The sequence below is a fragment of the Pelmatolapia mariae genome, linkage group LG23 (genome assembly GCF_036321145.2).
Source record: "Pelmatolapia mariae isolate MD_Pm_ZW linkage group LG23, Pm_UMD_F_2, whole genome shotgun sequence".
NCBI lineage: Eukaryota > Metazoa > Chordata > Actinopteri > Cichliformes > Cichlidae > Pelmatolapia > Pelmatolapia mariae.
In genome coordinates this window covers 49,583,354-49,610,054 of record NC_086246.1, presented here as the reverse complement: position 1 = coordinate 49,610,054, position 26,701 = coordinate 49,583,354, and the positions used below count along the sequence as shown (strand labels likewise).

The following is a 26,701-nucleotide window of genomic DNA, read 5'->3' as shown; positions in this document are numbered from 1 at the left end:
ATATTTTTCTGCGTCCACTTAGTACCAGAGGAGGTTTTGTGGCACTCAGCCCGATCTCTCCCCAAGAGATGTTCCTGCAACCGCTGTCCCGCCCCAGAGAGGAGAAAGAGGAAAACGATGAAGATGATTACCATTCACCCTACCACCCCTACCGCATTCACCACCACCATCATCATTTACACACACTGGTAACAACTTGCTGTTATGAAATCGAAATCATCTGTTCCAATAAAAGTTGAGAAAATGTTGATTTTCAGCTTTCAGCAACTGTCTCGTAGCAGAATGACAGTGCGGTTGATTGGATGTTTGAATGTCGAGTCTGAGCAAAAGCAAAAAGGTTTATTCAGCCTGCTCCTCTGTGGTATTTGTGCAGGTCCCAGAGGTAGTAGAGTATAACCAAGTGATGCAGCAGGCCCGGCAGGACCCAGCGCTAATGAAATCACCTCAGCGTACAGCATCTATCAGAGCGTCGTCCATGCCCAGGCTGGCTGCAGATCCTCAGGTAATAAAGAGTAATAACCTTTATTCAAACCTATATTCAGTAACAAATCTTATATTAGTAGGTGCTTTAAAAATCAATAAACTATTAAAATCCACACAGGGCGCATTTAATATGCTCGTATTTGCTCCTTGACAGCAGTGAATAGAAACAATTTGCCCGCATATTTTAAATTACTATTACAGACACCAGAGAGAGTTTGTGTGCTCGCTGGTGTCATTCCTGGTTACTTAAATAATGCGTCTTCTGGTTGTTTTGCATGTATATAGCCTGGGATGTCTGCAGACAGTAGGCTGATGAAGCGCTCCTTCTCTACCATTGGAGACCAGTGTGTGAACGGTCTCTGGCAGGAACAGCACTCTCTGGAGAGGATCAGCCCTGATGCCACATACAGGCCCCGACAGAGGAGCTACAGAGGTCACTAATTACAACCGTGAAGCAGCTGCTGTGGTTTGATTCTGATTCAGAGTAAAGTTTTGGGGGGAAACTGGTCAAAAAAAGACTATTGTGCAAAAGTCTTGAGCCACCTCTCATTCTTTATATTTCCCTTTCATTTTTTAAGTGATTTTGAGCAAATATTTGTACTGCAACACAGCACAAAAGCAATAAAATGTATATGTAAATAATTCTTCTTAAACGACAGCCACATCTCGTTAGAGGCTGAAAGAATTTCTGACATTTCTTCTTCTATTTACATCTTTGTTTCAATAAGTTACTCAGTGAAAAAAATACTGATTCCATGCCTAATTTATATAATCTCTATATTTGCCATATACACTGCCAACACCCAGGCAGTCGGAGAGCTTGCTCTCCACTGAGGAGTAGTAGAAGGGAAGCAGCAGCTCCCGGTCTGGGTGAAGGAAGTGCAGCCGCTGTTGGGCCTTCTTTACCAGGACGTTGGTGTTCTGGGTCCAGGTGAGATCAGCGGAGATGTGGGTGCCCAGAAACCTGAAGGTGGAGACAGATTCCACCCATTCTCCATTTATGGCGATTAGAGGACCTGTCTGTGCCTCCTGAAGTCCATTATGAGTTCTTTTGTTTTAAGGATGTTAAGCTTCAGGTCTTTTCTGAGCACTACCCCCTTCTCCCTGTACCCTGTCTCATCATCTCCATCAGAGATGAGACCAACCACGGTGGTGTCATCGGCGTACTTGACGATGACGTTGGTGGGGTGTGTTGGTGTACAGTCATGTGTGTACAGGGTCTACAGCAGGGGGCTGAGAACACAGCCCTGCAGGCATCCAGTGCTGAGTGACAGTGGGGGGGAGTGGGCATGCATGATAGATGTACATAGGCTGAATGCAGGGGGAGACTGTTGTAAAGTCTTGGTGCCACAGACTCAAAGGCACTTTAATCTTGTACTCTCAGGTCCTAGAATCAACCACAAAGAAACAATTAGTCACGAGAGAGGGCGATCCAAGGAGCGCCGCCACCTGCTGTCCCCTGATGTGTCGCGCTGCAACTCTGAGGAGCGGAGTCGAGACCCTTCATGTGAAAGGAGAAGGTCCCGCTCACCTAGCGAAGGACGCACACATACCTTACAGAAACAGGTGCTTCAGTCTTTCCTGACCCGGCCACTGTGCAGATCTGTCATATAATAGGATCAGGATCTGTTTTCTACTGCTGGATGAGAACCAACAGTCCTTCTCTGGCAAAGTCTTTTACTCAATATTGTGCTTGATTTATTTGCAGGTGAACACATCAGACAGCCCTGCCCACTCAGCCTCAGAGTCTGGTACTCCTCGTAATCGCCGCCAGTTGCCCCAGACTCCCCCTCGCCCACGGCCTTACATCTCCTACTCTCCTCTCGTCTGCCGAACCCAAACCTCTTCCACAACAGCAGCAGCCGCAGCCTCCAATGAGGGACAGAGCCAGCCTCAGGACACTCCTGCTGGCCCCACAGAGGCCTCACTGAGGGTTGACAAGGAGAGCAGGCCTTTATCTGCAGTCCAGGGGTCATCCGGAGTTCACGTTTCAGGACCGAGCCACCCCTCTCCTCATCGTTACATATCGGAGCCCTACCTCCCATTCCACGAGGACCTAAGCAGTGGCGAAGCAAGCGAGAGGCAGGAGACGCTTACCTTTGAGACTGCCGTGGCCACCAGCCTGGGTCGGGCCAATGCCATAAGCTCGGCTCCTCAGCTCAGACACTCCTGGCAGGTCCCTAATGGGCATTTCCGAAAGCACTTGGGCCAGACAAGTCCAGCTGGCGCCAGCGAGCTTTTAAGTGACACAGACGAGGATGATCGCTGCTAAAAACAACAAAAAAAACAGAGAGAAAGATGAGGAGGATGCACAGGGCACCTCAGAACAGCCCACGTGGCACCACAACGCTTTAGCTCCACAGTGGCCCCGAGAACCCGATGTTCTCAGCGCCAGTAGCATTACGAGCAGGACTCAGTCCCACTGCTGTTTATCTGGATGCTGGTGTCTGTCTGCATGTGTCCTCGTGTCCGTTTGTTGTAGCTGGAGGAGACTACATGTGTGGACACGGATGTGAATTTCTGTGTGTGCGCTCTTAAAAGAGATTTTTTTTTTGCCAAATCACGAAAACAGCAGAGACTGAAAATACCATTAGTAGCTCACTGCGGGCAAACCCACATGTTGCCAAGCCTTCCCACGCAACTTTGTGTTTTGAGTGTTATTTGAACAAAATATGGTGAGATGTGGAAATCTTCTAGCTGAATCCAAGACACTGATTTAAGTGCATTTTCTGTAAGTGAAGCTTGAGGTAGCATGTAAACATGTAATGAGATGAATGTATTTTAGTTTCATGTTCAGGTCATTTGGGGAGGTTGCTGTTAGTCTGTGCATTGTTGTGCATTGAAACAAAAAGATTTTTTTGTCAGTTTATAACGGGCAACCAGCCATTCCCAACAGTTCCTGTTTACAGCAGATTATCCACAAGATTCATGGGCATTAATCAATCAATACAGAAAATCAAGTACCAGGTGTTTAGTGAACTGAACAGCTGTAACAGAGTTATTTTTTTGCCACAATGTCAAAGCAACAGTAGTGTATATGAAGGGTTGTGTGTGTGCAAAAAGATGATGAGCAGATCACACAATAAGAGAGGTTTTGTCTCAGGATACCGGACCATTGAATTCTGAAATCCTCTGCAGAAAAACACTCACTCGGGATCTACAATGAAATCAGAAGGACTTTAAGTGACTCTTTACCCTACGGGTCAGTCAACATAGTAAGATCATGACTAACATCAGAACTGAACAGATCCTATCGTGTCCATCTGCTCCGTTTGTGGACCACAAACTCCTTGGCATGAGGACAGTCATCCGTAGGACAGATAGCCTGGGTGTTGTTACCATATGAAGCTAAATGGATGTTCAGTTTCCACATGTCTGTGCTGATTAACCACTGCTGATGTGTTAGAGATGTGACAAAAGCCATGTTCCTCCTGTACATAGAGCCGGGGATGTGTCCTCTTCGGGTGGTGTTGCCTTCTTTCGTGTAATGACAAAAGTGATGGGAATTTGATGTCTTTCATACATGTGATGCAACATGGATGCTTCAACAAAAGAGCAATCAAAGCTACTGTTTGGTTAGTCTCTGTGTTAACTGCCACATCGCTCCCACCGCATCACTTTCTGTCAGTAAAAAACAAACAAAAAGCAGGCATTTCAGTATTTTCCAAGCTTCAGAGTTCTAGTAATTTACACATGCATGATCACGGTGACAGCGATAATGAGAGATGGGTGAGAGAGCTGTGTCTTAAAGCCGCCTGATTATTTTTTGTTTTAGTGTGCCCATGATGTTAACTGAGATTCATTTTGCCAACAATGTGATTATGAAACAGAGCAAAGCAGAGAAATGTTTATTCCCGGCGTTCCCTCTGCAACATTCCAAAATTATAGATGATTTGTCGTTCCCTCTAAATGAGATGTATATTTATATCACGTGTTGTTGTGTTGTTATAATATGTTGAGTTTGAAATGTGAAAACGGGATCTATCTGAGGGGTCAAAGTCACCTGCTGACGACCTGAACATAAAGTCCCGCGATGAAGAGAAGGTGTCATTTAGCAACAATACCACCTTTGAAGTGTGCTGACTGCAAGACTTGAGTTATACAGTGTACCAGTTAGATTACCTGTAGTATATAAGGCCATGCTTAGCATGTACAGTGCAGCCTAGGACTTCACCTTACTGTCTGTACAGAAGAGCCTAATCTGTGCCTGGGGAAAACTCACCCAAAGAGTTCCCTGTAAAGCCTGGATTTCTTAGGTAGAGAAGCTTTCTGGTAAATATGTAGTATAAACTGTACAAAATAAATCCATGTTTAATTTATTGCAATCTTTACATTTTTATTTTATTCATGATGTCTGTCTACGAGCTTAACAAAGGACAATTAAAAAGAGATCACCTGACTTTTCTGCACTGAGTGATATCACTTCCAAGAATTTGGCTGCATGCAACCAAATCGGGCAGTGATTAGCACTGTTGCCTCCCAGCAAGAAGGTGCTGGTTTAAATCCAGTAGACAGCTGGGGCCACTGGGTTTGGATGTATGACCCTTTGCTGAATGACTTTCTCGTTATGCCTTTTTTCCCATCACTGTTATTAAATGGCGGTGAAATACCTGCAATTCTTGTAAGAGAGCATGAAAGTGCAATGAACAAAATACACGAGTTGGAAGCTCGACTGACCCATCTTGTTGGTGATCATCTACACAAGTAACACATTCACAAAATCCAGATTTTGCCTGAAATTTCCGTTTTTCAATACCCACGCCTGAGCAGTAGATGAAACAGTGCTTCAGTGCAAGTCAGTGCTTCATTTGCAAAGCATTTAACTATTTTTAGTTTTTACTCAAATTCCAGAGAAACATGTTTTTTGTGTTTCTATTTTGTTGTTCACATATATTCCCAAAATAAGTACGTGTTAAGGATTAAGCAGGCTGGGGCTTTTAAGTGACGTAGGTGAGATGTCGAGTTTGTTTTGTGAGCAGACTCGGACCCACTACTCAACAGCCATCAGCCAGTCTCCTCTCACACAGTCGTCACATTCAGTTTTAATGGGTAAAAACGTTTGATGAGCTTCACTAAAATCAGCCTTTATAGCCTCATCAAGGTTGATTTTTATGTTCACAGTGGGTTTGTGAGTCATTCGCTGTATATTAGTTGTATAAAACATATTTGCTGCTATAATATCGCATATTCTGGGAGCTGGATATTCAGACACCTTATCAATAATCCATCATGCCTCTGCCGAGGTGAACATACTGCTGCTCCTGGACCAGCAGTCAGCACTTATTACAGGATTTCAGCATCAGAGGATATTAGATGCTGCCAAACATATCAAGGAGCAGTGGCAGCATTCAGCCTTCTGTAAATATTACCAGTGAAATGCAACACAGAAACTTGTTAAACGCATTTTCTTCCAGGTATAAAGTTTTGTGGTGTTTTTAAAAAATAAACTGACATCTAACTGACTGACTTTGCTGCACAACATCTTTGTTTGCATTACCGCATCAGTCAGTCTGAACAGTAATTGGCTTAGCTGTAATAAGCTACTGTTTGTTTTCTCTAAGGCAGAAACCCATTAATGGAACAAAACTACTCACAAATTAACATGCAAACTAAGTAGAGACTGTCGTCTTCAATAGATAAACAGATTATGCATGTTCTCGGAAGAGACTTCGCAAGGTCACACCTGACTGCAGTGGGCTTGTTTATCTAGGATGGATTCATTTTCCATGATGTGCAGCTTGAAAGGATTTAGCTCAAAGGCGTGGTCTTTAACTTGACCTTGAATGTTTCCATACAGAGTACTAATGCCCTGTGAATCTGACAGCTTTGTGATATACTTGACATCAACACGTGAAGCAGCTCTCTGTGAGGACACTGTTTAGTTTCACTATGATGTCACAACCATGGACTTAAAATCTGTGGACTCTTCTGGAAACTGTGCGTGTGCATAGACTTAATGCATGCAGCACGTCACGTTTCACACAGATCGGGGAGCACGGTCCTGGGTCTGTGTAGGTTCTCTCCGGGTGCTCCAGCTTTCTCCCACAGACATGCAGTTAGATGACTGGTGATTATAAATTGGCTGTAGGAGTGAATGCAAGTGTGAGGGATGTCTTTCTGTCTGTGCTGGCCCTCAGATTGGTGATCTGCCCCAGGTGTACCCCACCTCTCGCCCTATGGCAGTTGGATAGGCTCCAGTCCCTCCCCAAATTCATGCTGTACTTGGACTGTTGACTATAAAAAAAAAAAAAAACACCCTGGTGTCATGGTCTGGGACCTCAGATCAATACTTGGAGCTTTCTGGGAGGTGCTTTCGGTCACCACATACTCTTTACTGTAATCCCAAACCGTGGTCACAAATCCCCTTCTGAGGCAGCAGCCCCTCACTTTTTTATCCTTATGTCACATTCCTCACCTGGGCCACAGTCCTCCCCCTCTGACCCTGGACAAAGGAGACTGAGGTGGGGGGAATGGGGGTGTTGGATCAGTGTGAAGTTCAATGGTGAATTAGGCAGACTGGGGTCATATAGGTGGATTGCATGACAGAAAAGTCGTCTTTGTTACTTTTTGTGTCCAAAAATAAACTTTATGGCAGAGAAAATGTAAATCTTTAACACTGGTCTTACTTATGCTTGTGAATCTGTGATTCTCCAGGTAGTAGTCTTATTCTTCATCCCAAGCCCAACTCAGTGCAGCGGTGTTGTCTATAAAGTCTCACCTCAGACAGTCTCTGCCACATGAGAAACAAAGGACTTATACCTTCTGTGCAGCAGCAAGCTTAGACGAAAACACCCCCCGAGTGTCTGTCATTGTTCACACTATGAGATCTGAGGCACTTGCTAGCTTGCTGAAGATCAAAGACACGTCAACCAGCAGATGGATATGTTCATGTGATTTTGTGCTGCCACAATGTTTAAATGAGACATCTCTCTCATGCTGAGCCTTCAGCTGTCTCGTTTGGTTCCTCGATTTTATCAAACAAATGAACACAGCCTCAAACAAATGGACAGCCAGGCCAGTGCTTGGCTCGGGCCTCTGGGGGGCGGGGGGGGGTCAAGTGCATCCTCTGGCGTTTATCAGGCAGAGCGGAGCGCTGGCACACAGTTCAGACTGAGGAGTCCGGATGTTACCATTACCAGAAGCCATGCAGGGCTCTTCTGTGCTGCTGCTGCTGCTACTGAGCTACGTAAGTCTGGCTGCACTGAAGTACTTTTGTCTCTAAAAAATACTGCTGATATACTTCTGTTTAATTTTTCCAATGGACTGTCAACTAGTAGTAGAAGCACAAAGTGTAATTATTTCTGTTTAGGTTAAGAGTAAAGGTACAAGGCTCTGAAATTTAAAGGAAAAACCAGATCGCTGTAGATTTTTATAGTCATTAATCTACACTAAGAATCACTTTACTTACATTTACTGTTTTCAACTGCCTTTGCTCCTTTTCTGTTTCTCTCAGTAACTGTAGCAATTAAATTATTTTGTTTTATTAACACGTTTCAAGTAATTGGCTCTTGTTATATGTGCAAATGAAACAATCATCGATGGTGGAGGACTTTTACTTCAACTGTAGCAACATAGCGAATAAAATATTCTCTCTGCAAAAGAATAATTTCACCCCTTAAAATGTTTTGACAGACAGAAGACAGAAGAGCCGGAGGTCTGCCAGCATACTAAAAACTACCTGAAGGACAGATGCATGTTTTCACAAAGGAATAGATTATTGGTCATTTTTACCTGACATATTTATTGTTCATGTAGATAATTTTTTTAGTTTTGTCTAGTTTTTCTTTGGTTATGAGAGATTTAAACACCCTTCTTTGTCTGATTTTTCTATACAGAAAGAGCAACAACAAAATAAAAGCATTATGCCTGCAGGACAGTCAGACGATGAAGTGTCAGTGTTATTATCTATTATTATGTCATAATATGCTAAATACAGTAAAAACTAAGGAACCACTGAATGGTAATGTATATAAATGTAGTAAAACATCTGAAGTCTGTTTGTGTAAGATATTAATATTGCTGATTCTGGCATCCCCGAGTGGCCGCCACAGCTGAGACCATGTAGCATGATGAGAAGCGTTTATTGTCATATGTACAGAAGAAATAACATTTCTCTGTGCAATGAAATTCTTCCTTTGCTGTCCATACACAAATACCAAGTTAGTTTAAAAGAACAAGATAAATAAAGATAAATAAGGATAAAAAATAATGGAAGATAAATAAATAAGTAAGTGAAGACAAGTGAGGTATGCAGATGTCGATGTAGATGGATGTAGATGTCCACCATAATAAAAACAGAATTCACCTTTTTAAACTATAGGTGAGGTTTCTCCTCTGGTATTTATATGTGTTTAACATGCATCGACTTCTGGGAAGCAAAACAAGCCACCCGGATGTGAATCATAACATTTTATGGCAAAGACTTGGTTTAAGGTTGAATCTGGGGTCAGGATTAAGCAAGTAGTAGTTATAGTTAGGCAAACCTCTGCCTTCAGCAGCTGAGCATCGCTGTGGAGATGAGAGCATCATGTGCTCATGTCTAACAGACACACAACGCTGTGACAGTCAACAAACAAACAGACAGCGTCTGTTTTCTTTTTCCTGTTATCAGAGATTAAGGTGTCTAAAACACACTAGATCAGTTGTTGCTGCTGTTCTGCTCATCCTAATATATATGTTCCTTTTTGTCCCTTTTACGGATGCTGTCTGTGTTATGTGGAGTATAGCATAAATGGTTTCTATGCTTTAACTTTCTTAAAGTAATCAAGAGCTACTAACAGTTATACAGATATGATTTAGATGCCAGCCTAAGCCGCAGGCTTTCAAAACTGGAATAAGTTACAGGGTCAGTAATCTCTACACAACAAAGCTGAAGATATCTGCTAGGATTAACTGCTGCACACCCACGCAGTAGAATTATCTGATAGTGTGCACACCCTTTAGTAATCTCTCCTCAGCCCTACAACTTCACGCTTTAAGTTCATAAGGCCACACTGTGCTGCCCTGTTTGCTTTTCTGTTAACACATAAGTGTGAATCTATGACATTTAATAACATTTTTCCATAGTACTGTCTGTGTTTGTATTGGCCGGTCTGTCTGGGGGAAGCCACAGAGGGAGCGTTTGTCTGAGAGCTGAATTTGACCTGTTTTGGACACTAACTGTGCTTTGGACTTGTGTGTGAATCCACGAGAAGCATTTTACTTAGGAATGTCATTTAAGCATCACATGCTTTAATTAAATGTTTAGCAAAATGAAAACTGCAAGATGGTTGAAAATGGACTAAAATGTGAAATAACTTCACTGTGGTCAGATTTCCCTGCAGGCTGGATCTGTAGATGAGACAAACCAGCCTGGAGTCAGAGTATCATCCAGTTCAGAAAATTCCCCTCAAAGCTCGACTTTGCAGGCTGGTCACACTGAGGTGACGCCAAGGCTGGATCCAGTAAGCAGCGCTTCCCCTTTGAAGTCACATCCTGATCCTCCCATACATGATGGAAACGCCAAAGTATTGAACAATCATGCAGATCTAGATACAAATACTACAAGTTCAACCAACAGAGAAGCAGAAAAGCCAAATCCAGAACCAAGGCCTCGCTCTTTGACTGGAAATGAGCAGCTTTCCAAGTCACATCTTAACATAACTGGGACAGGGAGCTCAGAAACTGCCGAGATGACAGTTGCCAGCCCTAACATTCAGTCTGAGGACGCCACAGCTGCAGTTGCCTCATCAGGAACTCATACAGAAACAAAAACAGGGACGGTTTCATCTATCGCTGCTTCAGGATTCACCACAGAATCCGCTTCTGTTGCTTCCACTGTGGACCCTTTATCAGAAAAAGTGGAAATAGGCAAAATTAGACAACAGGCTTTGTCATCAGTGGTTACCAGTCCAGTCCCAGTAGTCGCTATTCCCTCCTTTAAAGACTTCAGAACAACAGAGGAAGACGTATCAGTGGAAAGGGCAGCTACTGAGGTCTTTGCTCCACCTCAGCTTGACCCCACCCCAAACCTTACGCTTTTAACACCCACACTACAAAGTGGAGAAGCTCTGAGTCCCAGGGTCACAGAAACTGTGATGAGTAATGTTTCAGCCAGTGAGGAAATAGAAAAGGAGGAAATGGAAGACAAGTTTGAGACTGTTTCACCCACAGGAAAAACAATCCCGTTTCAAGGTGGAGATGGAGTTACTGGGACGGAGACAGATGAAAATGAAACAGATCCAGAGGTGGAGGAAGGGCATGCAGGCAGTGACAGGTTTTACAGTCAGCCCTCGCCTGATTTGATCTCCCAGTTTAGCACCGTAGGCTTCAGCATCCAGTCAGAGACTGAACCTCCACAGCAGACTGACAAAGCAGCGAATCAGCCTCCTACAAACACAGTCAGACGTCAAACACCTGGAATCAGAGGTCAAAGGGTAGGAATTTGTTCATGCTTGGCAGTAACTATGAATGAAATTGACTTGATTTCACTACTGTAGCTATTTTTACCTTTGTGGGTCTTGGTACTATAAACAAAAGATTCATTCACATTGATTCAGAGAACAGAGTTTTAATGAAATTATAAACAAAGCACACAGGAAATTTTAATCACATTTGTCTGATATTCTCGGCTTATTTACAGCCGTGTCCTTGGATGAAATTGAATTTGCACAAAGCTGATTTGATGACTACGATGGCAACATATATCTGTGTCAGTTCTAGCACCTAGAAAACCGTGTGTGTGTGTAGGGGAGGGTGGTTAGTCTCTCCAGTGAGATGCACTGGCTCCCTCCTCTGGCTAAACTGTGGAACTGTAACCCTCAGGCATATTTGTAAGGTCATCAGCTACACTACACCTTTTCTCCTTTTTCCCCAACAAATATATATTTGGTTTATTGTACATAACACACCCCCAGTTACACTCATGTTCAGTGTGTCATCATTTAAAGTATAGTTTCCAAGTAGCCCCAGTAAAACCCAGTTTCCCCCAAAAAAGAAAAAATGAACCTAAAAGAAAGTAATAACTTGCAACTACTTAGGTTGACTGGCAACACTGTAGAGAGTCTTTGTGAGGTAAATATGGAGAAGGATTTAATATTCTGTCAAAATGTCAAATTTCATCTTTAGTGCATAATATAATGTAAAGTTTTGGAGAATCTTGAGAAACAGTATGGGGGAAACTGCCTGTGGTATGAGGCATCACAAAAATTCAATTACTAGTGAAACTCATGGAAGCCAACTGCTTGAGACGATGGACCGTCTGGCTCGTTGGCAGTTTAAAAGCCAGCTTCCGAGATTTGTTTGGGGCTGCAGTGCATGTTTCAGAGGTTGTTTGCACAAAGATCCCAAAAGCATTGAACAATAACCTTCAGGAGGAACCATCCAGACATCATTCTCTCCATTAGAGGTCTTGCTTGTCTCAAAAAGCCGATCGAATACAATATTCTACACCTATTAAAATAGCATGGCTTCGCATTAAAAGGTCCCATGCAGAAGATAAAATACCTGCATCTGCTCCAGATGTGTAAAAACATGTGTGATAAGTCAAAAACTAGTGTGACACATCAAATTCATAATGAGTGTGTATTTAAAACAAATTTTAGTTTTACCTGTCATGTTCACTTTGTAGTAATCTTAGTTAAAATCATTTTGGGATACACATGATCTAATGACGCAGCTCTACTGTTTGTTTCAGGGATTGCACGGTTTACCTGGTCTACCGGGACCACCGGGACATAAGGGAGATAAAGTGAGTGTTAAATTAAACTTAATAAGCATTTCTTGTCATTAATCTTGTTCATAAATAGATATTGCAGTGAGCTCAGTAGCATGGCTTACAATTGCATTAATCCTCCTTTTTAATTTTTTAGAGGCGTAGGTTTGTTGGTTTCTTTTCACATTCACATGTTTGCACAAATTTTGTTGCATTTTTCTTGGTGGTAAATTGTCTTCATGAATCTTTAATAAACTTTAAGTAAAATGTCAAATTCTTGTTTTTGCTGGACTATAAGACAAAAACGGTTTTGTTTTGGGGGATTTTGTCTTCTAAGGGATACCAAGGCATGATGGGCAGGACTGGGCAGACTGGATACAGAGGCCCTGTTGGTCCCACTGGGATGCCGGCTGTTGTTGTATTTAAAACTTCTGAAGAAGAGTGGGAGGCTTTCAAGGTAAGCTGCTGCTGTGTTTGATGAAATTAAAACTATTTAACAGACATGTTCCAAGACTGAGCATATTTAATAAAAACAGGAGATATACATTCTTCTGCTTAGCAAATGTAAGAAGTGTTAGTTTTAGTGGTATTGTTTAAATATATTTATTTCTTGAATGTAGCATTTTTTTGAATTTTTTTAACATTATAAGATACTTTTGCTTGACAAATATACAGAGAATTGAAATAACTGAAATCAGATTAACTGAGAGACAGGAAAATACAAACGTGATCCTTCTGGATCCAATGAAACATTTCATGTGTGATCTAGAAGGGACTGACTTGTTTCATTTGTGCTGACTACGATATATAAACAGTTTTAATGTTATTGGATCTTTAATTTTTCAGTGTCTACTTGTGTTTCATTATATCACGTTTGTCCACATTCACTGCTCGTCAAAAGGTCTAACTGATGCGTTCATATAACTGTGACAATTTAAATCGTTAATTGTTTCGGAGCTTATAATTACCACTGCTGTGTTATTATTTTTAAAGTTTGTTTTTGGCAGGGTCAGTATGAATAAGCTTTTCTTTCTGTGTGTGAACGCTCAGCAATCATGATTAAAAGAAATCCGTTCTTCGATGTTTTCTTGCAGAAAAAGCAAATTTACAAAAAGCTGGTGTCCTCGTGGCCGGTAAGCATTTGTTTTATAACATGAATGCACCTAAAATGACTTTTTACAGTAACTCCTTTGTTATAGCAGTCGGACTAGAAAGAAAGGCTGAACTTTGGTACTCTGAGAAGATTATTTTTTAGGTTAATCAAAAAATTATTCTTTGCGCATATACATTTTCATTTTAATGTTATAATAAAGACATGCTGTGGCTGAGCTGCAACACTGTGTGTTTTTGTTCTCAGAGACTTAAAGGGCCTCCGGGTCCTCCCGGACCTCCTGGAGATGATGGACCAATTGTAAGTAGACAAAGACATTATGGCTAAATTCAACTTGAAAGTTTTACATGACAATACAAATAAAGGACTGTAACTAGACTCCAGTGGTTACTTTTTCTCCAGGGACTACCTGGAATTCCTGGAAAGCAAGGACCTAAAGGAGTTCAAGGAATTATCGTACGTTTCTCTGATTTTTGCATCTGATTATTTGAGTGCAGGATCATGGGGCTCACATCATGACACCTAAAAATAAGTGTAAGGCAAAGAACATGCTAAGGTTCGTGCACATATTGCAAAATGAGATGATTAATGCTTAGGTCATAGCAGCTGACTATGTAAATATCAAGTGGTTTTTAGCGTGATTAGGACTGATCAGTAGGGTGATAACCTGTATATTATTCTAGCAATATTGTGGTGGGTTAAGACATTAATATGATGCTTAAGTGGATGCTGGCTTGTTGTGGTTGGTCAGGACAGAGGTTTTAATATTTCCTGGATATATTTTAGTAGTAATAGGAATTCTGGGTAGAAGCTAATTTATATTGAATAGAGAGGAGAGATATTACTACTATTGTCTGTAATTCTGCTCTGTAATGTCTCATGATTATTCTTCTACCTACTTTACATGTTGTGTTGTACTCCAGGGCAGTCCTGGTCCACAGGGTATCCTGGGTCCCCCGGGCCGACCTGGAAGAGACGGGACCCCAGGACACAATGCTGACCCGGGCCCTCCAGGTTTACCTGGAGAGCAGGTAAATCTCCTGGAAAACATGTATTTGTTTTACTTTTATGCCGTTTCCATGTATGGATTTAAGTTAGTCATACTGGTGCCTGGAGAATTAACTCCTTAGTTGTCCTTATAGGGTCCCAAAGGCTACAAAGGAGAGCAGGGCAGCAAAGGGGAGCTGGGTGAGTGGGTAAGATTGTCCTGAACTCATAATGTTATCAGGATTATAACTATGGAGGCTTTAGCATGCACAGCATACATTCTCTGGCCTTTTTATTAGATACACCTGTTCAACTGCCTGTTAAAGGCAAATATCTAATCAGCCAATCACATTGCAGCAACTCAGTGTATTTAAGAATGTAAACATGGTCAAGATGACCTGCTGAACTTCAAACTGAGCTTCAGAATCAGGAAGAAAGGTTATTTGAGTGTATGGTATGGTTGTTGGTGCTAGACAGGCTGGTCTGTGTATTTCAGAAACGCCTGATCTTCTGGGATTTTCCCAACCATCACTAGTCTTTACACAGAGCTGATAGGAAGCCAACAGTAATTCAGATAACTACTTATTAGACCTGAGGTACGTAGGAGACCTCTCTGGATGCACAAGTCAAATCTTGAAAGAGACGGGCTACAGAAAAGACCACACCAGCTGCCATTACTGTTGGCTGGTCTGATGAGTCTCACCTATCAGATGGTAGAAAGCATGGATCCGTCCTGCCTTCTATCAACAGTTCAGTATAATGTTGTTGGCTCACCTGGTCCCCTCAGAACCAACTGAGCATCGTTTAAGTGCCACAGCCTGCCTGACTATTGTTGTTGACCATGCCCAGCCCTTATTGACCGGCCATCACAAAGTTCAAATCACCTCAAACTGTTTTCTTGGACATCGATGTAATGAAATGGCTTTCACAGTCACAAGGTCCATCTCCAACAGAGCACCTTTGAGATGTGGTAGAACGAGAGATTCACATCTTGGATGTGCATTCAACGCATTTTCATAAACTGTGTGATGCTGAGTAAGAACCCAAATCTCTGAGGAATGTTTCACATACAGTATTGAATCTCTGCCATGAAGATTTAAAGCAGTTCTGAAGGCAAAAGGGGAACCTGTCACGGACCGAGTGGACTGAGTGAGGTGGATCCAGCAGCAGACACAGGCGAGAAGACAGAACTGAACTTTAAACGAAAGGCGAGCCTTTATTATGGCTGAAACAAAGTGGCCAAAACAGCTGGCACGACGCGACAATAATAATAATAATAATAATAATAATAATAATAATAATAATGGATTTTATTTGAGGGCGCCTTTCAAAAACCCAAGGTCACCTTACAAAAGAACAAAATTAATAAAAGGAGCAATAGTCATAAAATACATAAAATAAGTTAAAATTGCAAAACAGAACTTGGCAACAGATAAAATCAGCACTAAAGCGAATAAGCCAGTGTGAACAGATGTGTTTTGAGCTGTGACTTAAATACTGGAAGAGAGTTTATATTTCTTATGGCTGGAGGAAGATCGTTCCAGAGCCGAGGAGCAGAGCGACTGAAGGCTCTGTTCCCCATAGTGATCAGACGAGGGCGGGAAACAGTGGTGATATGAAGCAGGTCACACAAACAGGAAGGAGCAGATTTATGGATACACTCGTATGCGAGAAGTAAGATTTTAAAGCTTATCCTGGCTTCTATGGGCAACCAGTGAAGCTGCTGAAGAACTGGGGTAATATGAGCTCTTGAACAAAGGGAGACGGAGAACTTAAATACACACATGAGGTGATCAGGAGAAGTGGAGACACGTGAGGACACAGCTGACTCGAATGAAATATAATGACAACACAGGGGAGAGTAACACTGGACACGCTAACATGAGACACGGACCTTCAAAGTAAAACAGGAAACATGGCAAGCACAGACTAGACACTGAACTAAACCTAAGAACAAAACTCTTAACCAGAATAACACTGAAACTTAGGATTATAATGTTCAAAACAGGAAAACTAAAGAATAAAAAAAAAACATAATACAGAAAAAACACAGAAATACAAGAAACTAAAACTGCTGGGTCAAAATGACCCAGAACCGTGACAGTACCAAGCAGGTACTAGAAATCTGTATCTAATGATTTGGCCAGTGAGTGTATATCTGTCTCCGTTTGCATTCAGCGACAGCCACTTATTTGTGCAGCTTGCTCATACTATTATAACTGTATATGTTAAAGTGTCAAAGATTTATATTAAGAGTCAAACATTTTTCTCTGCCTGTAGGGTTATCAGGGCGAGGCTGGATCACAGGGACCCAGAGGACAGAAAGGAGACAAGGTCAGATGAGTCATCTGTAGAAGTACTGTTGTTTTCCAGGAGGGCTGCACGGGATTCTGACCTGTGTCTCTTTGTGCCTACAGGGAAATAAAGGAGTCAGAGGCCACGCTGGGCTTCCTGGCTACATAGTAAGCTCAGATGACCAGCTCCATTCCTGGCACATTCAAAAAGTTGCTTTTTATTAATTAATATTTGTAAAACAGATGACTTAAATTAGTTATTGCTCTCAAATTATGTACATTTTAAAGCTACATCTGAAAAGTCCAATGTTTACAGGGCACGTCCGGAGCAAGAGGTCCTCCCGGTTTCCCAGGACCATCAGGGCCTTCGGTCAGTGTCACACAAATAGATAGAAAAAATGATCCGTGTTGGTATTCTACTGTTTCTACTTTGCATTCATTGTTGCTTTTCATTGCTTTCAGGGACAAACTGGGGCTTTAGGCTTCTGTGGTCCGAGAGGCCCTCCTGTAAGTTATATCCTCCTACGAAACCATCACACTGAAAATTATTTTTAATTAAACATGAGATACTATTAATGAGCATCTATTAATCTGCCTTCTTTTCAGGGCAAAATGGGTCCCAGAGGAGGAAAAGGTGTCCAAGGAATTACAGGACCACCAGTAAGTAAAGTAAACAAATTCAAAGTGGTGGTTTTTAAAAAAAGACATTTATAGAGCAATTATTTAAACTGTCAGGGTCATCAGGGTGAAATGGGCCCCAGAGGAGCAGCTGGGTCACAGGTGAGAAAACACTTATATATGCTCACTTTCTAGCAGACTTTGTGACTTATCTCAATAAATGTCCATAATATACATACGTGCATTGCTTTAGGGAGAGCCCGGTCCGGATGGAACAGTTGGGTTTCCTGGTGTTCGTGGCCCTCAGGTATTAGTAAAGCTTTTGTGTGAAACAACCAACATGTTATTCAGCGTTTGGTAAATGGAAGTGGCATGTTTTTGGTGTGGTCACGTGTAGTTTGTGAACAAAGGAAGCCACGATAGAAGGTGAAGATGAGAAAATATTACTTAAAAACGACAGGAGGAAGATAAACCTAATGTAACCTAAGTAAATCTTTTTAGGAGTAAAAAAAAAAAAGTTCTTTATCACATGTTGAAAAATTAATTGTGAGTAAAACACTTTGATCAATGACCTCACAGGGAAACCCAGGCCCTAATGGACCTCCAGGTCCTAAAGGTAGCACTGTGAGTATACTTCTGACATAAAATGTAAAACTGGTTTGTGAACCGTACGCAGTTACCAGTTTGGGTCACTGCTGTTTGAATTTTCTGTTTTTTACATTTCACCAGGGTGATCCAGGAGACGAAGGGGAAATAGGTCAACCTGGACCAGCTGGACTAAACGTAAGATAATAAGGCTAAAGAGTAAGTGTGCTGTGCAGCGTTTGTTTATGCTGTAGTGAGTTTACCTGAGCAATGTCTTTTTCCCCCCCTTATTTTAGGGAGCCAATGGGAATCCAGGAAAGCCTGGATCCTCAGGTGATCCCGTAAGATTACTTAAAAGAATTAAATTTCTTACTCTTGCTAAAATGGTTACAACCTTTATAATGCATGACATTAATTGATGTTCCCTTTTCGTCTCCTGAGCTGTTTTCTGTTTACTTATATGTGTTTCTGTCACCACCAGGGTGTCAAATCCAGGAGAGGTGAGAAGGGGGATCCAGGATTCAAGGGAGCCCAGGTAATTTTCTTGTCCATCTGTCGGGTCTGTGGTTGATCTGTTTACTGATCAGATCAGTGAATCTGTTAATCAGCTTGTTTTGTTTGTTCAGGGTCCTCGTGGACCTCCAGGTAAACCGGGATCAAAGGGGCACGCAGGGCCAATGGGACTTGAGGGACTTGGAGGACATGCAGGGCTACCAGGACTTCCTGGACCCACTGTGAGTGTAAAAAATAAATATATATTTAAAAAACATGCTCACTTATGATGCTAAAGCTCCTGTAATATCAGATCTTATTTCATATCTTCATCCAATGCTGTAGGGCTTTGATGGCATCATGGGAGAGTCAGGGAAGCAGGGAAAAGATGGCTCCAAGGTGAGTTTGAGGAAAATAGTTGAATCTGTTTATCTTGACTGGTCAAAGGAGTTTGCAAAGAAAAGCGTCTGGACTTCTTTAAGTTGCTTGAAGACGTTTCACCTCTCATCCGAGAAGCTTCTTCAGTTCTAAGGTCAAATGGCCGAGAGTCCCAGATTTAAACCCAGTGGGAGTATCCCCCCAAAGAGGGACAAAGGACCCCCTGGTGATCCTCTAATCACATGAGCCAAGGTGTGAAAGCGGGTGTGGGACCTAATCAGCCAGGGTTTCGGGTGTGCTCATTGTGAAACCTGGCCCCACCTTGTCGTGTGAATTCCTGAGGTCAGATGGCCCAGGATGTGAGTGGGCATTAAGGTCACTCTTTCGAGGATGCCAATGTTCACATTTTGGACAGAGAGGACAGATGGTTTGAAAGAGGAGTGAAAGAGGCCATCTATGTCCACTGTGAGCGACCATCTTTGAACAGATGCGGTGGTTTACAACACCAACTGTCTGCCATCTATAATCCAGTTTTGAGTTCCCTCCCCAGACGCCTTAATGCCCACTCACATCCTGGGCCATCTGACCTCAGGAATTCACATGACAAGGTGGGGCCAGGTTTCACAATGAGCTCACCCGAAACCCTGGCTGATTAGGTCCCACACCCGCTTTCACACCTTGGCTCATGTGATTAGAGGATCACCAGGGGGTCCTTTGTCCCTCTTTGGGGGGACACTCCCACTGGGTTTAAATCTGGGACTCTCGGCCATTTGACCTTAGAACTGAAGAAGCTTCTCGGATGAGAGGTGAAACGTCTTCAAGCTACTTAAAGAAGTCCAGACGCTTTTCTTTGCAAACTCCTTTGACTACGATGACCTGGATGACTGAGAACCTTCACAGACGTTTATCTTGACTGTTTTTCTTCACTGAAAAGTGAATTTTGTTGCACAAATATGATGTGATGTAGGGAAACCGAGGACCAGCTGGTATTCAAGGAAGTCCTGGACCTCGAGGCAATAAGGTAAAGAGTCTGAATAATTCATATCTATAAAAATAAAGTAGCGCTGTCAGCGTTAACCTCGTTAAAATGACGTTAACGCCATAACCACATTAACGCGGCAAATCTCCATTAATGAGTTACCGCGGATCACCCCGTGCCTGGGGATGCATGGCGTCAACACATTAGCGCAGTTAGCTTTTTAACACGTTAATGCAGTTATGGCGTTAACGTCATTTTAACGAGGTTAACGCTGACAGCTCTAAAATAAATCAATATATTTGCACAGAAATTTAGTTTGACAGAATGTTACATATCTCAATGTGACCTTAAAGATCAGATGCCAAACTTGGTATTAAAAGACATTAAGCAAAGTCAGCATAAAATTGCAAAGGAGGTGCTTTTCAGTTTTTTCTTACTTTTAATATTTCCAAAAAATATGTGAAATGTAGTATTGTACAGGGAGCAGTGTTGTAACATTTCCAAACCATTAACAGTCATTCTTATTGTCAAAGGGTCGGGAAGGTCGAGCGGGATTTTCTGGAATCCCTGGTCCTATTGTGAGTATAAGTGACAACATGTTCAGTATAGATACTTATGTTTGTGTTAAAGCTATAGTTTTATTTATGTATTTATTTGTTATTGCAGGGACAGATGGGGACATCAGGAGAGAGGGGACTTCAAGGAGAACCTGGTATTAAGGTTCCTATATGGATAAAGTTCTTACTCTGTACTTGCATGACTGCACTGTTAATTGTTGTTTTTTTACATCTGTGACTGAAGGCATCGACCAATCAGTGCATTCAAAAAGCTTACTATTGCATTAAACAGAGGCATGTCAAAGAGTTCACATTGTGTTTGTACCTGATTGTGTACCCCATCTGTTTAGGGGAAGATTGGAGTCCCGGGGATGCCGGGTTCAAAAGGCCTGAAGGTGATCATGCTTTACATGTAAACATTAGAGAAACACATGTTTATAACTTTAAAATAGAATTGATCTATCCACCACACATGACATCTGCTAAAGCTGCTATCCAGATGATGGCACTATTTCTATATCTCCTCAGCCTCTATACTCTCAGCCGTTCTTTACGATCATCTGGTCAGTTACTTCTGGCCCAGCCCAGGCACCGTCTGAAGACTAGGGGTGATCGTGCCTTTGCCTCTGTAGCACCAAACCTCTGGAATAGTCTTCCTGCTACCATTCGTGCCTCTGACTCCATTCAATCCTGTAAAGCACGCTTGAAAACGTACCTATTCAACCTGGCTTCTCCGACTCGCTAAATCGCTCATTAATTGCTGTATCTGCAAAAACTCAAAATCTTAGCAAGTATATTTGTCTTATTTCCAGTCAAAAATCTCATTACACTTAAAATAAGACAAAATCAGCTACAAAGCAACATTCCAGTAAGATATATGAACTGGTTTCATTGGCAGATTTTTTCACTTATTTGAAGGTAAAATATCTTGTATTAAGTGAAAAAAAATCTGCCAATGAAACAAGTGAAAATTCTCTAGTTTTTCTCTAGTTTCAAGATTCACTGTCTTGAAACCAGTTCATATATCTTACTGGAATGTTGCTCTGTAGCCGATTTTGTCTTATTTTAAGTGTAATGAGATCATTTTGACTAGAAATAAGACAAATATACTTGGTAAGATTTTCAGTTTTTGCAGTGAATATACTCATTTCTCTGGATGATCATGATTTCTCTGATCTCTACTTACTTGTGCTTTTGTTTGTTCTCTATTTTCTCTATTTTACTTTGTTTTAATGACTTACTGTTCAGTGTAATCATTTACCGTTATCCCTTACTGTGAAGCACTTTGGTGTACCCCCTGGTTTTAAACGTGCTATATAAATAAAATTGTATTGTATTGTAATTATATAGATTTCAAATATATGGTAAATTTTAACTCCTTTTTTTTCATTCACACTAGAAAAAAACAAATAGAAAAAATGAGACATTTCTTTCATTTTTCAGGGATTTAAAGGTCATCCGGGCCACAAGGGGCAGGATGGCAGTCGTGGAGCCTCGGTAAGACTAACCATGTGCTGTTTTTGGAACAGAAGCCTCCCTTATTAATGTGAATTATTTTTCTTTTTATGTATTTATTGTTATGGGTTTGTTATTCTTACAGAACAAAATGGGTTAAGTGTTCCAGAATCAGATTTGGTTAAATCTGATCCTTTCTTCTTTAGGTTAATAGTTAACATTTAATCTGTCAGAAATGATACTTGAGCAGTAATATTACCAGGGTAACAGGATGAGGACAGATATTTGATGAACTAATATGATCTTTGCCTCAGGGACCTGTTGGTGCAAATGGAGTGAATGGAGAGGTCGGACCTCCAGGACCTAAAGTGAGCTCGTCCTGTTATATGACAGCTGCATTTGCTTATCCTGGAGTGGGACAAGTTATTATCTCATGTTCTCATTTCCACAGGGAATGCCTGGAAAAACAGGACCTCCTGGATTCCAAGGCCCTGTAGGAAAGAGTGTAAGGCAATTTTTAAATTCTTGCTTCATGAAACATGGTTAGTATTTTTTGGAGACTATGGGAGTGACTGTAATAAATTAATTAATTTATTTATTTATTAAGATGAGGATCTAAAGTTTTACAACAGCATCCTGTGATCACTCAGCATAGTGAATTATGTGACATTAGCATTATAGTGTTGTGTCATTCGACTTCCAGGGAGAATCTGGCAGCAGAGGAATGAAGGGGACATCGGGACAGCCAGGAAAGAGAGTATGTTACTGTGCAGCTTGTATGGAGAGTACTCCTATGTTTGTTGAAAGAAAATAATGACGCCTTGAAAATTCAACCCAAATGATGATATATGAATGTAGACTTTCTGGAATTTGTGGTACTTTCTTTATAGCCAGACAAAAAAAGTCCAATCCTGATGTTTCCTTTAGGGGGGTGTAGGTAAACAAGGCCCCAGCGGACTAACAGGAAGTAAAGGATTTAAGGTATGAGCCTCACATTTTCATTACTAAGTAGCAGGTTTATCAGTCACTCAGTTATTTAGCTCCTCATATGCTATGATAACGTTTGTGCTGTGAAGGGTACAAGAGGAGAGGAGGGACCAAAAGGAATACAAGGCCCCCGAGTAAGTGAATTATTCCCTTTTATTTTCTACTATCGCCTGTTCATTATTTATAAGTGTTTCTCTAACTTCTTACTAAAGTCAAGTTCTTGTCATTCTTCAGGGAGAGATGGGCATGCCTGGACCACAGGGATACAGAGGCCCTCCTGTAAGATCATTTTAATTATTTGTCCATACAAAATGTTCATCCAGTCCTTTGTTTACACATTCTTTTGGTCAACTTATGCTTTTGATTTTATTGTGGTAAATGTCTTTATATGTGAGAATGCTGTGGCCCAGGAGGTCAGACGCACTGATTGGTCAGTGGTTTGAGTTTCTACACGTCAGCATTGGTTTGTGAGTTAATTAGAGAATTAGATGAAGGCAGGTATGTGGAAAAGAAAGTTTTTCATTGGACTCTGTGCAGTCCTGTGATAAAGTGCCACCACCACCAGTGCACCCTGCTGAGTGCTGAGTGACTGTCCTCTGCTCGTCAAATACATTTCATTGCAATGTTGACCCTGTGCTAACTTACATATGACAAATAAAACTGAAAACTGAAACCTTTAGCAGTAGTAACTTGAAGTAATAGTTTTCTGTATAATTTTCAGTTTCTCGTGTCGTGGAGGAATTTTGTCCAACTTTTCTTGAACTTTATTTTAAGGTTGCTTCAATTCATTGAGGTTTGGTAACATTTGTGTCATGGTCTGTGTGCAGGGAGGCAGGAAAGGACCCAAAATGCAGACTCAACGCAGAGGCAAAACTTAAACTCAAGATGAACAGAACAAACCTTAATACCAAAACACTGAAACTGAAAATGCTGGTTAAAAATGACCCAGAACCGTGACAGTTTGTTTATGGACAGCTCTCTAATGGTCCCACCATAGCACCATGGTTCTTATTGTGTGATTATTGTCTTGTTACAGGACCCAGTGTTGGCCAAGCTTTCAACAGATGGCCTCACATTTGACTCTAGAATCTTTTTGTGTACAGAGGAGTTAATGATTCAAAGACTGCAAGCTGCTCAGGTCCTGTGGCTACAAAATAAGCCCAAGTCATCATCATTCCAGCACCATGCCTGACATTGTTTCTGAGCATTTTGTGCTGATATGCTCTGGTTGGTTTTGTGGTGCGGTGCATAATGGCCAAACATCATCTGGTCATTGTTCTAAAATGCTTATTGTTTGTCCTGATGCAGCTTTGCAAAACAACTCTTCCAAATAAGCCATACTTGTTTAGTGATTTTCTAATTTGACTGTTATGAACTTTAATATTCAACATGCTAACTGAGTCTAATATGTAGTACTTGCAATTTGTTTGTATTGCATTCAAAAAATTCAAAAATTTGTGGCATTAAGTTAGCACACACCTGAATGCTCCAGACCAACATCTGCTTCTATAGAGATGGTCCCATTGATTAATCAAGTGCATTTGATGAGCAGTAGCTTGCTGCTACCTTTAAACTCTATGGCAGCTCCAAGCGTGGGCTTTGTTTTTCACATGACTGCAGCCATGTGTGTTTTCTACACACAGCATGTGAACGTCTTTGTGTATTTAACTAACAGACTTCAATTAGATTGTATAAAACCAAGAAACATTTTTAGTCTATGGACTTCTCACTTGATTTTCTCTGGGTTTTTTTTAAACATACTTCAATCCAACAGGGTATCCATGGCAACATTGGACCATGGGGTGAAGTTGGGCCCCGTGGTCTTCCAGGCGATCAAGGTCCACAAGGCCCAGTTGGTCCTCCTGGAGTTACAGGTTACTCTGTAAGGTTTTGGGGGGTTTTTTTGCTTTTGTTTTCAAATATAATTAGAAGTTTTGGAGCCTAATTGTTTTATTTCATACACAAACTGAAGCTCTGTCAGTCTGTCCAACATAACTGTCAAGGTTGGCTGTGTGGCAGCCAAAATACAGAACTCAGGCATTTTACATAATGAGGAGATAGGAACCAGGTAGGAACACAGCTGGGGTTAACTAACATAATGACTCTGGAGGAAGTTAACCAAGACAAAGGATACAGAGAAGAACAGTCACCAAAATAAAACAGGAAGAGAGCCACAACTGAAAAGGATGCAAGACTAAATTGACACAAGTTACAAATCATAAACACAAAGATGAAGAAGAAGCCAGATGTGGAAACATAAGAGAGTCATGAATAAACAGGGATACAAGGAAAAAAATCAAAAATACAAAACTAGAAAAACCCAAAATCCCAGACTCAGAACACTGGGTCCAAAACACAAAAGCACAGGCCAGCATCTAGAAAAAATATTTCAAACAAGTGCAGATTATTTAGGTATTCTTACAAACTGACGAGTATGTTTTTTCTTTAGCAACTATCTGCACCTATGCTGCCTACATCAAGCCTGACTGCCTTGGGTACACAAGCATCATGGGCTCTGATAACAGTGGCAGCATTCCAGTCATTCAACCATGACAGTGAATCAGTCTGGACCGCCTGTCATTAGTCACACTTTGTTCATCAAGTCAAACTGTCAGCCACGTGAAAGGTCACAAAACTTTCATGCTAATTTCTCTGCAGTTTTGCTTAACTGCAGGATGAACAGTCCTCTTGTGATAATTGCAGAAGCACTCGGGAGCGAACAGACACTTTCTTTCTTTCCAGTTTGCCATGAGTTTATAATTCGTTTCTCTGGGTCAGTCACCAGACCAAGTCAAGCCCGGTGTCGCCAGATCTGTTGGAAGGATGATGATGTCGGGTTTAGTTATACCGCATTTGAACTGATTCGAAAACTCAGATAAGCCAACGCATGTACGATTAATTTTCATGGTTTTAACCCTGCTCTTTTAAAGAGAGAAGACGGATCGGAGTCACATTCACCATTATAATTTGACAACTTTTGGTTGAATATTATGGTTGTTCAGGCAAATACAGGCAATTTGCCACCATTTTTTGTGAGATATTGTTAATATTATTAATTTTCAAGATATCTCTGACAGAAAAGTGCTTTTTAAAAGTATGCCTTGGCATTAATGCCGAGCAGTTCGATGCACCAATAGTAACGTTGAATTATAATCTAAGCTTTATTCTTTGTTGTGCATCAAATTATAGAACAATTATTTATGCAGTATTTGGTATACTGAACATGAAGCAAATGCATCCCTTGAAATTAAAATTCAAAATACATTTGGTAGAAAAAAACCTGCTATACCAAACTACAAGCTCATTAAGACAGAGCTGTCTTCCTTTTTTGATAGTATGTTTCTTTATATTATATCCCTGTTATTATCTTAAATTTCTTAACACACAGGGTAAAGATGGAAGTCAAGGGCCATCTGGATCAGGCGGTGTAAAAGGACATAAGGTGAACCTCTGAACTTCTCTAAGTATCTTATTGCCTACTTAAATTCAGAAAAAGCTGTATGCAAGTGCACGTCAATAATGGTGTGTGATTTGAAGTAACTTAAGACACAGTTCTTCTTCTTCTGTTTGTCTCTACATGTCCTGTGTTCAGGGATCCAGAGGACCTGTGGGGCAGGAGGGAGTTGCTGGTCTCGATGGTGAGGAGGTAGATTGATTAGCTTGGTCATGGATTCAACTGTTTTCAGTTTCCATTTAACATAAAATTAATAAAACCTAAAGTAAGAACACTAGAGATTCATAGAGTACAGAAAGCACAGATAAAACAAGAGAAAGAAAGAAAATCAAAGAAAAATGAAAGACCTAGAAGATCATGTTAGAGTAACTTCAGGAATATGAGCCCATGAAACAGGACAAACTGAAAGAGCGTTGTTCTTGTCTTTAGGGTCCAAACGGACAGAAAGGATTTCAAGGGCCAGCCGGCCAAAAAGGCTTATCTGTGAGTCCAATTTCAATCAAAAAATTAAGAATAAAGGTTAATTTTGCTATCAGTTTACTACAGCATTCGTGGAAATTGTGTTACTTATAAAACTGTGATTTCAGGGTGTTATGGGAAACACTGGACCTCCTGGGCAGAAAGGACCA

The 26,701-nt window shown here is 41.2% G+C and overlaps 1 protein-coding gene across 1 annotated transcript in view; it reads left to right on the top strand.

Moving 5' to 3' along the window:
- Positions 1 to 5,154, top strand: part of LOC134619990 (voltage-dependent R-type calcium channel subunit alpha-1E) — a 110,797-nt gene extending 105,643 nt beyond the window's left edge. Inside the window, exons 44-48 of the mRNA XM_063465836.1 lie at positions 23 to 188; positions 374 to 502; positions 769 to 916; positions 1,868 to 2,049; positions 2,192 to 5,154. Coding sequence (XP_063321906.1) covers positions 23 to 188; positions 374 to 502; positions 769 to 916; positions 1,868 to 2,049; positions 2,192 to 2,755 — 1,189 coding nt within the window. The 3' untranslated portion in view covers positions 2,756 to 5,154. The remainder of the gene's footprint in view (positions 1 to 22; positions 189 to 373; positions 503 to 768; positions 917 to 1,867; positions 2,050 to 2,191) is intronic.
- Positions 5,155 to 26,701: the final 21,547 nt, after the last annotated feature.